We start from the raw sequence: 14,063 nt of genomic DNA, 5'->3' as shown, positions 1-14,063 counted from the left end.
TAACAAATGTGTCTAACTGCTCTTTAAACAGGTGGCGAATTTATCACAATTTTGGGTTGTCTCAGGAGCAGAACCTGAGGCTCATTTGGTTGATTCCTTAAACCAATAGTGTTTCAGTGTTCACATTTAGTCCTTCAATATACAGGATGTTTTTTTTTTTAAAAAAAGCTCTTGAAATGCCATGTTCACTGCTTTTTGAAAATGTCTGATGTGTTTGTCATGTGATCTCAGGAAGTCTGTAACTATTCTGTTGCTATGTGTCCTTTTGGTCCATTCTGTTCATCACGTTTGCTCTGTAAACAACAAATACTACTTTGGAAAATATTAGAAACCCGTTTGGTGGAGACAGTGTTGAGCTGCTGCCTCAATTTGCTTGCATGGTCAATTGAAATTATTTGTCACGTCCTGCCTGGACTTGTTGTTTTTGGACTCTTTGTGTATTTTGTTCTCTTGAGTTTTCAGTGTTGCATTTATGTTTCCTGGTTTTGTTTTTTTTCTGTTTCCCTTGTGTATTCCTTTATTCCTCCTGTGTTTATGTGCACCCTTGTTAGCCAAGCCCTGCTCCTTAGTGTCTTCCCCAGTTTATCTGCTCCCGGTCTGCCCGTGTGTTGTGTCACCTGTTGTCTGTTTACTTTAGTTCCTGTTTTATTTTGAAATATTTTCACCTTGTGTCTTTTCACCTTTACTTCCTGTGTTTGATTACCTTGTGTTTCACCTGTGTCTCGTTTCCCTCACCTGTATTTGGTTTGCAATCACACCCTTTGTATTTATAGTCCAGTTTTCAGTTAGGTCTTTGTCGAGTCGCCTGCGTTATGTCCTGGATATCGTCAGTGTTCCCCTGTCTCAGTGTCTCCTGTGACTTTTGAATCTATCCATTAAATATTCTGCATCGTATCCTGCCTGCCTGCGTTTGGGTCCACCTGCTCCACTTCACCTACCTGACATAATTCAAATGTTTTGCCATCTCAATATGGATGATGAACTCTAAGTTACAACCTGAAAATATTGTCATGGTTTGAAAACTTTAAATACCTAAAAGCTGTCTAATTAATTCTTATTAATGTGGATTTGGCCTCAGATACAGTGTACAGAGTCCTGCATGTGGGCCATTACATTAAAAAACAAACTTATATTTGACATTACTTTCTTCATCAGTTCATTTTGGTTTCCTCTTTCACTTTGACTTTTGTTGTTGAGGATTTTTGGTGCACGGGGACCACGGTCAAAAGGGCTGTGACCTTAAATTATAGTGTTGATGGAGGTCACAATGGAGTTATTGTGCCATGATAGAGAAAGTGCGCGCTCAGCAGGTCGGATGTGCTAATTGAGGATTTATCAGATATATTAGTCATATTAAAATTACTCAGAAAGGAGTTACTTCTTCATTAGTATACACAGTTCTAGCTTATGCAACTCATTCTGAAGAAACGCCACCCATTCTGGTTTTGCTCATCAAGTGGAGACACGAATCTCAGTTGCATGACTGAGTACTGACACATATTTAGTAACGATAATAATCATAATAATTTTATTTGTATAGCATCTTTTGTGCAAAAGAATGCAGCTCAGAGTGCTTTACAACAAAAGAAGTTACATGCACCAAGTGCTTGACATTATGAAAGACATAAAAGACATAAAATGGACATAATGAACACATTTGACCTGTCAGTTTATTTTACAATTCTGTCAATTATAGTAATTTTCTTTGTATTTACGTCATTATTACAAGAGTATCGCTTATCTTTTTTTAACTGGTAGAGATATTACTTCACACCTCACCTCAATGACATTTGCATAACATATGTAGATTATTGTGCAGCAACACTGAAAAACTCAAAATGTATTTGGTAAATAGTTACAATGAAAATAGGAGCTGATTCATCAACAACTTTTATATCCTATTAATGTAGGGTGTATTTAAAAATGTATATATACCTGTATGTTTTATATGGGTTTTGAATCTCATCTGGAGGCAAAGTTTTACATGATGTTTTTCTTTTTGAGAAAATGAAGTTAGTATTCTTGTTTGTAAGGATCTGAGTGCAAGCTGGCAATGTTGGTCTGTTGGTTTGTCAGTTGTCCACCACTGAAATATTTCAACAAAGGCTGGATAACCATACTGTACAATTTTCTTCAGACATTGATGATCCCCAGACAATGAATCCCATGAATCCCTTGAGGTTGACATTTTTGTTTTTTAGTTAATTGTCTTGACAACTATTGGATGGATTGTCACATAATTGTGTACATACATTCATGTCTCCCTCAGGATGAATTATAATCACTTTAGTGATCTACTGCCATTATCAGGTCAAAATTCCAACTTGTCCAGTACTTTGGTTTTGCAAAATTAATGAAATTGTACTTTGTGTTTAGTACTATGTTGCTGCCGCCCCATATAAAGAGCAGCTGTTGTTTGGCACTGGAAATTTTTAAAGGGATGTTAGAGAAGTAGGTTGAGAGTCAAGAGTATATGCAAAAAAGTTATGTTTATTGACAAAAATATCAATGAAACAGAGGCAAAAATAAACCCAGAGAAATTTAACAAAAATAACTTAAGCTGAAGAAAAGCTAAAAACAAACAAATAAAATCTGCAGCCTCACATCAAGCTGACACCTACTCTCATACCTCACCCAACTGAAATGTAGCATCTACTTAGGTCACCACAGGGTGACCTTGACTGATACCAAACCTTCAAAACATATAGACAAACATTGATGTAGAATTTCTGTTATTGCTGCTGACAGTCACAATTTCCTATGATCACACACGCACAGTCATGAGTGCACCAAATTATACAGAATATAATTTACAACAGAACAGTTTTAACCTACCTCAACTGGACAGAGCCTAGTGACTCACTGCTTGGTGCAGCTAATGATGCACACCTGTTGTCACTCTCACTGATTAAGCAGACGATCTGCCCGACCATCACAAAACTCTCAAAAAAGAAACATCACACATAAACATCTTGGTCAGCAGAGTCCACTGAGACACTACATGTTGCCATTTGTTAAATTCAGTCTAAAATCTATTAAATGTTTATCCTGAGTGACACAAGAATAGGGAAGAATAGAGACATAGTCATGCCATGGATTGAAGAAACTTTATTTAGAGTATAAACACAAAAACAACCAAGATGATTAAATGATATTCTCTAAAAGGAGTAAAAGCATGTATTACATTGACTAAAGTAAACTTTACCACACTAAGAAATACATTTCTTGCTGAGGTACACAACATTTTATTAGTAAAACTGTATGAAGATGGTTAGTTCGTTGCTCTCTCTCCAGAGACAAACAAGAAATTTGGGAAAAAAATCTCTCTGAAAACACAAAACATTCATAGTCACATAATACTCCCTTAAAATTCCCTATTCAGAACAATGTTTTTTTTTCTGTTGCGAGAATGAATGATGCTGATGCTCCATCACAGCATATATGTAATATTCTCATTCTCTTACTCTCTCTTTGTTTTGCTAATCAATTCATTTTTATCTACATCTCCTCCTCTCTCTTTCTATTTCTTGGTCTCCTCGATCTTCTCCACCTCGCTGGATTCATCCACCACCTGGCCATTGATCATCGTCTGAGTCACCACTTTCACAATCTTCCTGGTGCGAACATCAGGCTCCTCTGCACAGGAAAGAGATGAAAAAAATTTAAAAAAAAAAAGAAATGAGATGAGTTTAAATGAGATGCGAAAGTAAGTTGAGATGGAAGAGTTTGTTGATATGAGATTAAATGAGAAAGGAGGGAAGAAAAGAAAAGAGAAGAGATGTCTATATAGATGTTGAGCCAGCCTCAAGATAAAGACTACGTGCAGTTCTTACTAAATACATTTGGTATGTAAAAACAGCTTTACCAATTAAACTATTTGGTCTCATGAAGAACTCTTAAAGATGTCACAGTCTTTGATTCTGTGTTTTCTTTAGTTTGCTAATATTGTGAGACAAACACCTTCCAGTTTGTTAATACGTCGGCGTGAGTCAGTCAGATTAAGACATAGTTACAACATAAATGTTTTTTCACTCCCTCATTAGTTGCTATAGGAGCTGAGCCGTCAGTGGTGTTTGCATTGTTTGGACATTCATAAAACTGTCATTAGCCTTGGGTCACTTGGGTGTGCGTGCAGGAAGTCTGTGTTTGTCGGTGTCACTACACTGCTGTCTCAAACTCACAAACTTATGCAACAGCTGTTAAATAAACATTTGTAAACATCGTGCTCTACTTATCGCCTCCATCATTTCATATTCAGTCTTTAGTCTTTACCTCCCTGCAATTCCCTTCAGGTTGTGATAACATGCATTCAAAAATGACGATCTCTGCTTTGCTATATTATATTGCTGTGCTTGGATATCTTTCTGTTGTTACTGAAATACAAGCAGTGACTGGCGTCTGCTTTCTTTGATGAGTTAAAGATCGAAAGCAAAGTACTCACTTTTTGGTGGAGGTGGAATTTCCTTAACTCTGTGGGGCAGAAAGGAAACAGAAAACAGCTTTAAATTGACTCGAAAATAAGATCTACACATTTAAAGTAACAGTTCAACATGAAGCTGGAGCAGCAAGCAGCTGGTTAGCGTAGCTTAGCATAAAGACACAACAAAAACCGAAGTGAAAAGCAACAAATCATGGTTTTACTGGGTGGTTTGAGCCAGGTTATCTGATTCCCCCTGCTTCCAGTCTTAATGCTAAGCTAAGCTAATCAGCTGCTGACTGTAGCTTCACATTTAGTGGACAAATACCAGAGTGGTATCAATCTTCTCATCTAACTCTCGGCAAGACAGCAAATACATATAATTACCAAAATTTCAAATGGTTATAGTGTTGGTCATTATTTCTATCTTTATAAGTGCAGTCAAGTCAATTACTGAGAATTGGAAACATGTCTACATCAGTACAATGAAATCCAACATGGCACAAAACACAAGCCTACACAAGATCAGACAGGTGGTAAACAAACAGACAGTTTAGCAACCAATTTACTTGGAGGTATAACTGAAAGTTAACACACCTGAAATGTTGCTATTAATTCCTAATTGCACAGGAAAACGCTGCTCAGTGCACTACGCTAAGTAGAACAGTTTGGTAATAATTTTACTGCTTGCCTTTGTTTTATCCTCTAGATAAGTTCTGCTAACGTCAAGGTTTGTTTTACACCTGAATGACAAGTTCAAGTTGATTGCAACAATGTTATTGTTACTGATAGACATGATGACCAAAAAATAAGACCTAACTTTTAAGTCAACATGGATGAGAAATCCTTGAGGGGATCAAAAATGAAAAATTGAACATCTTACATTTCCATGACAACTGAGTAAAATATGGCCAGTGATATGGCCAAACAAGCCAGTAAGTGAACCTTAAATTGAGTTGGTTTTGAAGCTCTAATTCCCCTTAAACTCTTATGAATTGCTTTTTTACTCTCCTTTTTCTTCATGAAATGTTGAAAACTCACGTTTCCTCTCCCTCCAGCAGGCGCCTGTAAGTGGCGATCTCCATTTCCAGGTTCTGCTTGATGCGGAGGAGCTGCTCATAGTCGGTTTTGGTACGCTGCATGTCCAGCCTGAGCTGGGAAAGGTCGTCCTCCAGCTGACTCAGGGTGGCCTGTAGCCGCTCCAGCTCAGATGAGTATTTCTGACCCGTCTCACTCAGGTTACCCTCCAGAGCGGCTATCTGAGGAGAGAAAGGGAAAATAATAACAGAGCTGACTGCATCCTGGGTTCTGAGATTACCATTGTGTGTTTTGTGTGTCACGCCGACTGTGGGACACTTAAATAATGATTGTCCAATTCATGAAATGTCCCAAAATTATTCATAACTCTGTGCTTCCTAATGTTTATCCATCATCACAGTGACTGTACTATAAGTTACTTCTGTATTGTAACCAGTGTGCAGTAATGTGATGCTCCAGGTCGACTGGTATTAAGGGCTTTTCAACCTCCTTCCTGTTCTTCAAAAGGTGTTTGCCAATGGAAATCAAACCTCAAGAATGTCCCCGGATTCTGAAATTACTTCCTAAATCATTATCAACAAATAACTGTGAACTGACAAGGCCTTGGCATCCAAAGCAAACATTTGCTGCTCAGACACGATTAGCCGTCTCATCACCGAAACTCACCCACACACAGTTTAGCAACTGACTCCTTTATGCCCTTACTTGACTTATCAGCGTGGGAGGACATGCTTACTGTCAACACAGGATTAAAGAGAGATAGAAGAGAGATAAAACGCACAATGATTTTTTCCCGCTAGTACGACACAAAAACACGGAGTTGCACAAACTAAAAAAAAAGAGTTTCTGTAAGGATTTTTTGTGTTGTTACGTGACAAAACCCTTATTAAACCCTTATTAAAACTGCTCTTTGCTAAATGCAACCATGACTAATCAGTTCTTTGTGAAAAGGAAATACTGTCATTTTAAAATCACGATCATGGTATTTGTACTTCTTTATTTGCATTAGATTTTGTTTGCACTGCCAAGAATGTCAGACTTTTGTCTCCAGAGACGAGAGACAATAGTTTTTTAAATCTCTTCCGGCACCATAAGCAGACTATTCAGTTTCCTATTCTCAATGTCATTCTTTTTAGTTCTGCTGGATTCAAAAGGTATGAAAACTCATGCATTTGCTATGCACTTGGTCGTAGAGAAAGCTCTTTCACCAAGAGATCCCACGGTGTGATAGTGTGCTCATGAGATGTTTTGTTGCACGCATCAGTCTCCTCCTCACGTGTAGCAGCTCACCTGTTTGTGCAGACTCTCCAGCTCCACCTCCAGGGTCTGCAGGAAGCGCTGCCTCTCAGTCAACTCACTCTGGGCTCCTCGCAGAGCCTCGTTGCTCTCCTTCACCTCATTCTGGACCGTCTCCAGCTGGACAGGACACACAAAATATTTCAGTGAATGCACTGATTAAAGAAAATTATCTCATCATGAGAAAGAAATGGCCACTGACCTTCTTGTGATACCACTGCTCTGCATGCTCCTTGTTGTTCTTGACAATGGCTTCATACTGGGTACGCAGGTCAGACAGAATGGATCCCAGCTCTGGCCCGCGGGCCGAGTCCACCTCCACATTCACCTCGTCCCTGGCAATACGAGACTTCATCTGCTCAAGTTCCTGCAGGACGAGAAGTAGTATACACACTTAATGTTGCTTTGTCACAGTGTGTGTAGTGGTCTCTACATGAACTAGACTTGACTTAGAGTTGTATTACTCGTGTAAATATCTAATGTGTGTTCATGTCTGTGTTGTATTTGCTTAACATTTGTGTGAACAGATGACATACGGAGCCAGGAAGAGTTTTGTGAATCCTACACCGCAGGGTGGCAGAGAGGATGTGGGAGCATCTTCATTATTTACATGTTCTCCATCAATAGTTGATGGAGCAGAGCTCACCTTACCCTTGGCCCTTTCAAATCACATACACACACACACACACACACACACACACGTACACACCGATGGTACACTCCCTCTCTTCATTTATGCACGTTCTCTGGATCTCCTTCACTCTCTCTTCTGTGTGACATTGTCTCAAGTCACATGCAATTTGTTTTAACGTCACCTGATCTGGTTTTAATGCTCTTTACATATAAATTCATAGATTATTTTCTATCCTTGGTTGGACGATAAAATTTGATATTATTCTTTATTTTATGCACAGGGGTTGTACTGTTGCTTAGGAAGCATTATTTCAGAAGACTCTGGGAGAAAACAGTGTGATCTAGTTTTGCAGCTAACCCTCCAGAGATGCTGCTTTTCTATTTCAGTGGGGGGAAAAGTCTACAGTATATACAACATCAAAATCAAAAAAGACAAATACGCAAATGTAAAATAATATATATATAGGTAATGTGGATGCACAATAAAATAAGCAGGATGTATTTCAGGATTCACCAAAGCCAAAATAATGCAGAAATGTATGAAGAAAATCCAGTCTCATTTTGTCAAATGTAAAACTCGACTCCAGATCTAATTTACACAGTGCAAATACTGACATTTCTTTTCATAACTCTTGTTTCAGTGAGAGGGAGAGCAAACCTTCCTTTGAAGAGACTAAGTGGGTAAGTTTATCTTAGTTTATCTTCCCCCCTGAGGAGAGTAGTCAGGGCGCCTCGTATCAGCTGACTGGACAGAAAGAGCAGGTTTAGGAAACCCGATCTACCCGCTCTTTTTGTCTGCAGTAACCAGAGGACCACCTCTCTTTCTCTCTCCCCACCAGAAAGACCTCTTAAGTCCACCAAATTGGGTCAGTCAAATATCAGACAACTTGTTTTGTGGGCAGGGGAGAACAAGAGAGAGGGCCAAAAGGATGGAGAGTGCAAAGTTAACACTATAAAATAGGTGATAAACAGAATACCTCCTCATGGTTTTTCTTGAGGAAGTAAAGTTCTTCTTTCAGGCTGTCCAGATCTCCTCTCAGAGAGGCAATGATCTGCTCGTGGTCTGTCTTGGCCTTCTTCAGGGCAACGCAGTCTCGCTCCACAGACTGACACATCACCAGCTCAGTCTCCCACCTAGTAAAACCAAGAACAAGACTATATATAGAGTCTACAGCCATGCTAGCAGGCTCTCACAGGGGTGCTTTGAGCTAAATGCTAATGTCAATGCCAACATGCTGGTGTTTAGCAGATTTAATATTTACCATCTTGGTTTGTTAGCATACAAAGTACAGCTGTGGCTGATGGGAGTGTCATGAATTTTGCAGGTATTTGGTCATAAAGTATTGGACACGTTTTGACCAGATGATGGAACTACATGAAAAATCAAGGGATCACCAAAGTTATGACAATACATCTTGATGGGGATATGAATATCTGAGCCAAATTCCATGCCACTTTATTCAATATTTATTGAGATATTTCAGTCTGGACCAAAGTGGTAGACCAATAGACAAACAGACTTTTACTGACATCCCTCCCCACAGTGCTAACAGGGTAAGAAATAGCTGAGAAAAGTCCAGTATAACATATACTATTACCAGGATGGTAGCTTGAAGTTTATAGTTTACCTCTGAGGACAGAATATAGAGTAGAAAGTGCCTCGTTAAGTTAAACATTGATGAAACATAAATGCAGGCATTTGTATTTAAGGGAAAACATTTTTTCTGTTTATGTCCATGGCAGCTGTTTTCATGACATTCCACTGTCAAGTTTTTCAAGAACTGTGAGAAGCACAATGAAATTTGCACCAAATGCCAAAAGTATTGTACTGTTGTCATGTTGTAAAGGCAGACAGTTATCATAAATGTCCAAAGTGGACACTGCTGCATGAATTCTTAATCAAATATATGGAATAAACTCAAAACGGCTCTAAAAGTCATACAACCCCCCCCCCCCCCCCAAAAAACTAGCAAGCTACTGTAAAACAAACCAGATTCCTTTTTTAATCTATATAGTGTAAACATTAATCACTCACTTGACTCTGAAGTCATCTGCAGCCAGTTTAGCATTATCAATCTCCAACATGAGACGAGCATTTTCCAAGGTCTTCTTCCTCACCTGACAATTAAAAACATCGGGATAACAATGTTATAATAGACTTTAAAAGACAGAGTTCAGAGTTTAAGTATATCACACTCACGTCCACTTCATCTGATGCTTTGTTACATTTTATACTGTATGTTTTAGTTTAATGGAATTATGAATGGTTACAAAAGACACCTGGAAATGTGTGTAATGAGGTAACACATTCCAACTTCATTAAACTGTAACTATTTCTATTTAGTCAAAATAGGTAAAATAATTATTAACTTTGCCTTTGTTAAGTTAACCCAAAGGTCAAGTGTAGGTAAAATTCTGAGTGTCGCAGCAGCTCCTGCTAAGACACTCTGCACATGTCGGCATTGGCATGAATGTTTTGTCTATGCAAAATCACCTAAGTCATCATAACCTTGTGCTTTGCTGATTGACATTTACAAAACTTAATTTATGTCTATGTGTGGTTGCATGTTCCTTCATATGTGCAGTACCTCTTGCTCAACAGCATGAGCCTGGGCCATCATGGCATCAAGGTCATGACCTTTGGGAATGCGGTCGAGCATCAGCTGCTTGATCTTCGTCTCCAGGTCTGCGTTGGAGCGCTCCAGTGAACGCACCTGGAGCAAGACAAAGAGACATTTAAACCCTGAGATACCAGTGATCAAAGTGCTTCAGCTTGCTGCTAATAAGATCATTTCCTTGTCTGCATGGTGCCAAACAGTGATACACCCATCACCCATTTGCCTGCTGACCAAACAGCCTAACAGTGCAGCACTGTGTCGTGTATCAGACCTTGTCTAGATAGTTAGCCAGGCGGTTGTTGAGACTCTGCATAGCCTCCTTCTCATTGGTGCTGTTGCCGTGCAGTCCGTTCAGTTGCAGGCTGACTGGGCCATTGAGATCTTGGCCGATAGAAGCTGAGCGGGTCAACGGACTGGCAGCGGAGAAAGACACCGAAGCACGGGAGCGAGCGCGCCCGCTGTCCATCAGAGAACGACTGGAAAAAGAGGGCTGACGGCTCATGGAGTAACCCCTCAATGACATGCTGGAGGCCATGATGGTTGGCTGTGAGGGAAGAAAACACAGGGAGCAACACAAGGAAACTGGAAATTAGATGATGTGTTGGTGAAGGCGAGATATAAAGAGAGACACAGAACACAAGAGCACAATCACAGATGTTACATCTATCACAGCACCTAAGGGTCCATTTCTCTGAGGAGAAAATGGATGTTCAAATTATAGATGTCATAAGAAAAATACATAACTGAAAAAGCCAGCCTGTTTGACCTACTGCAGTAATTTCAAACTAGTGTTACATGAGATCCGGCTGTAGAAAAGCTCTTTTGTGGCCCTTAAGCAAATGTGTTTTATTCTAGCGTTTGGCTGGACTCTAATAGGAATACAAGTAGGGCCTAATATTCAAGACCACTGAACACCCACTGAAAATGATGAGTCTTTAAATGAGTGTACGGCCGGCTAGTGCCTATTCAAACTAACCATCTGCATGTAAGAGATGACTGACTTTATGGTCAGAGCCACTTCAGTCTGTCCGTCTCGGCTCCATTCAAATTCAACACTCAACTTGGTATAAAATCAAAATGTAAATGACGACAGCTCAACCCTGGGTCGAAGAAGAGCCTCTCACCACGGCTGAGGACGCTCTTATATAGTCTATTACTATGATAATAAGATGCATTTTATATTCCAGAAGAGACTAATAGAGGATTCATAAAAACAGAAACAAACAGAGGAGATGACAAGTGGCTCCATGACTCTAAATAATATATTTCTTTAAGGTAAAAAGTTCCTCTCTTCTCCTTTTTTTAAACCTCATTTGATATGAAGTTCAACAGGTGTTCACATTACTTTCTGGACTTTAAATGAGAATAGATGGCGTGAATGTCAAACATAGTACAGGACAGGAAATCTTTGTGTGTGTGTGTTTGAGAGGTTTCATGCATGCTTGCTTTTGTGTGTTTCACAGCAGCGTTTCAGCGGCAGATTAGCAGTCAAGGGAACCTCTCTGTCTCTCTGTCACTTGATCCTTGAAACACTGTTCCCACAACACTACAAAGGACCAAGCAGGAGACAGACACCCCTTGTTCAGATGAAAGATAGAGCTTGGGAAAATGATCGGGAGAATATTTGGAGTGAATTCCAGTGACACAAGAAGACACTTTGTTCAGCAGGAAGTGGATTTTCATTTCGTCTTTTTTTTTTTTGAGATCATCTCTTCATTAGTGAGCCAATAGTTGTGTTGACAACTCTGGACAAAAGTGAATAGTGAAAATTCACTCACTTGTGGGAAAAGCTTTTCTTCCAAATGTAATATTTATTTAGATCAGTGCTTTATAGTATTTTTCATAATATCGATGATTGAATTTAATAACAGAACAATTGAAAAATATTTAAATGATCAATTTTAAGAAGTCTGATCGCTAAAAAATAAATAACATCCTACTTACCAGGATTTTCTTTGAGCTAGAGGACAGGTGGGATCCAGAGGAATGCAGGAAGCTCTGTGCTGCTGATGCTACAGGTGAGCTTATATGCAGGTGTGCAGAAGGTGGGAGGAGCGAGCTTTACTTGGGAGGTGTGTTTAATGCACCTGAAGGTCTTGAGAAAGGTAGGTGCGGGTAAGTGTTGTAATGAAACTGCACTATATACATTGTTGACTACCTTAACATTTCTTATTGACCTTGCTGCTACTGAGTTGCAATATGATATTTTATGCTCACTTTTAGGCAGTTACAGCATCTGTAGTTCTGCAATACAAGGATTAATTCTGATATCACACATTATTCTTGATTAAATATTTTTCCAGCTTGGCTTGAAATGTTTTTCTAAGCTTCTTTGTTTCTGATAAAAAATACCTAAACATGCATTTATGGATATTGTTTTGGCCATTTGGGAGCAGCGCAACAAGCTATAAATACAACATTGGCACATTGTGATTCTAATAAAATTGATACAGCAGATGTGTTAGTAGACATATAAACATAAACACATAGTAAACAGCTTATTTACAAATCCAAAAGACATGACGCAGCATTAGCATTTATTTGGAGATTCTGGCCATGTGATGAATGTGATTCCGATATTCAGTCTCCTTTTAGCTCTGTTTTGCTTTCCACCAACTCTTGAGGGGAAAACTTGGCTCTTCAACCGCAAAATGCTTCCACATTGTTCAGTAGCTTAACGCAAACTGTGCTGTTTGGTGCTGGTGATGTCAGTGTATAATGTGGTTTTGGCTTTATCACTGAAAACAGCTGCCTTTTGTAGTTGAAAATGGTTGGTGAAAACAGTAAAGCTGCAGGCTGTAAAAGCAAAACAAAGAGCTGAAAGATGCTAAAACACTCTGTAGAGCTGAGGGGAGCAAGTCAGGTGTTTGGGTTTGTCACCACAAGCGACCCCTCTCACTTTACACATTATAATTTTTTCCATTGGTAATATAAAAATATTGATTAGTACAGCTTTAAACACTGAAAAAATACAATTCTTACAAAAGGAAACATTTTTGGAAAAGATAGCAGCAGCATACTCTTTCCACTCACAGTCTGTCTTTGATGTATGTGCTTCACTGAGTGTGCCCTCCACCCGGCAGCATCACTGATCACAATAAAGCATGCCATCTCATGTATCTGTGCAATTAAATATCTCATTGTTATTCTCATCCCTTTAATGTTCTAGTATATCTATATCTGTATCTAGTTGGGTGTAGCCCTGCCACCACCTCTCTGGACTCTCTGGAGCCCTCCTGTCCTACAGTCACTCATCTTGCTGTAACATGACCTTCCCTCTACCTGTCAGAGATAAAATATTCAACAAGTCACTCAGAGAAAGAAAACCTGGCGACCAAAGCACCTCGAAACAAACGTGGTCTGTAGAGGCTCAATTCAAACAGGTCAGGATGGATAGAATATCAGTATCTACATCTGTTTTACACAAAATATTTTACATGCAGACACAAAATCTATAAAAGCTTAAAATATGCGGTCTGAAATACTCAATAAACATGTGTTAGTGTTACTAAAGATGTGACTTTAAAGATGGGTTTTTGCTGAATTTGAGCTACGGGAAAAACTTAAGACAGTCTGCATGTCTTTATTTATTCTATACACACTCACTAATATGTGTGTGTTTACTCTGGTCACCTTTATAGAATATCACATAAACATTACTGGGGTCAATGTTTACTTCCTTTTAGTGACTGCACACAAACACACACACACACACATTCCTGGAACATGAATGAGTGAACAGGCCTGAAACTGTAGCTCTTCTCATTTGCAACTGCTCTGAACTTTGTCCATGCAAAGTCTAATAGAAACATAGAGGGATTTGTGATGTTAATGAATGCGTGGGTGACGAATCCCACGTCATATTATCATATTCAAATTCAAGTGAGACGAAATTATCCCTGCTGTCTCTTAGCATTGCAAATGCCGCTATTTGCATCGCATCCACAAACATTCTGCATTTAGCTCAAGCAGTTTGTATTTGAACAAATAGTGGGTTACGACTTTCATTTTTCTTGTTTAATCCAGAACCTGCAAAGTATCAGTAACATTTAGTCTTGCAA

The 14,063-nt window shown here is 39.1% G+C and overlaps 1 protein-coding gene across 1 annotated transcript; it reads right to left on the bottom strand.

The window, feature by feature from the left end:
• Positions 1 to 3,105: 3,105 nt before the first annotated feature.
• Positions 3,106 to 12,094, bottom strand: si:ch211-243g18.2 (uncharacterized protein LOC559906 homolog). The gene is made up of 10 exons (XM_042395884.1): positions 11,947 to 12,094; positions 10,274 to 10,546; positions 9,973 to 10,098; positions 9,420 to 9,502; positions 8,362 to 8,518; positions 6,954 to 7,118; positions 6,746 to 6,871; positions 5,459 to 5,676; positions 4,442 to 4,470; positions 3,106 to 3,636 (listed from the first exon to the last, which is right to left on the bottom strand). Exons 2-10 carry the CDS (start codon positions 10,535 to 10,537, stop codon positions 3,521 to 3,523), a joined length of 1,284 nt encoding a protein of 427 aa, XP_042251818.1. The 5' UTR covers positions 10,538 to 10,546; positions 11,947 to 12,094; the 3' UTR covers positions 3,106 to 3,520.
• Between the last annotated feature and the right edge of the window lie 1,969 nt (positions 12,095 to 14,063).

Source organism: Thunnus maccoyii, chromosome 19 (genome assembly GCF_910596095.1).
Source record: "Thunnus maccoyii chromosome 19, fThuMac1.1, whole genome shotgun sequence".
Classification (NCBI taxonomy): Eukaryota; Metazoa; Chordata; class Actinopteri; order Scombriformes; family Scombridae; genus Thunnus; species Thunnus maccoyii.
This window is presented reverse-complemented; position numbering and strand designations above follow the sequence as displayed.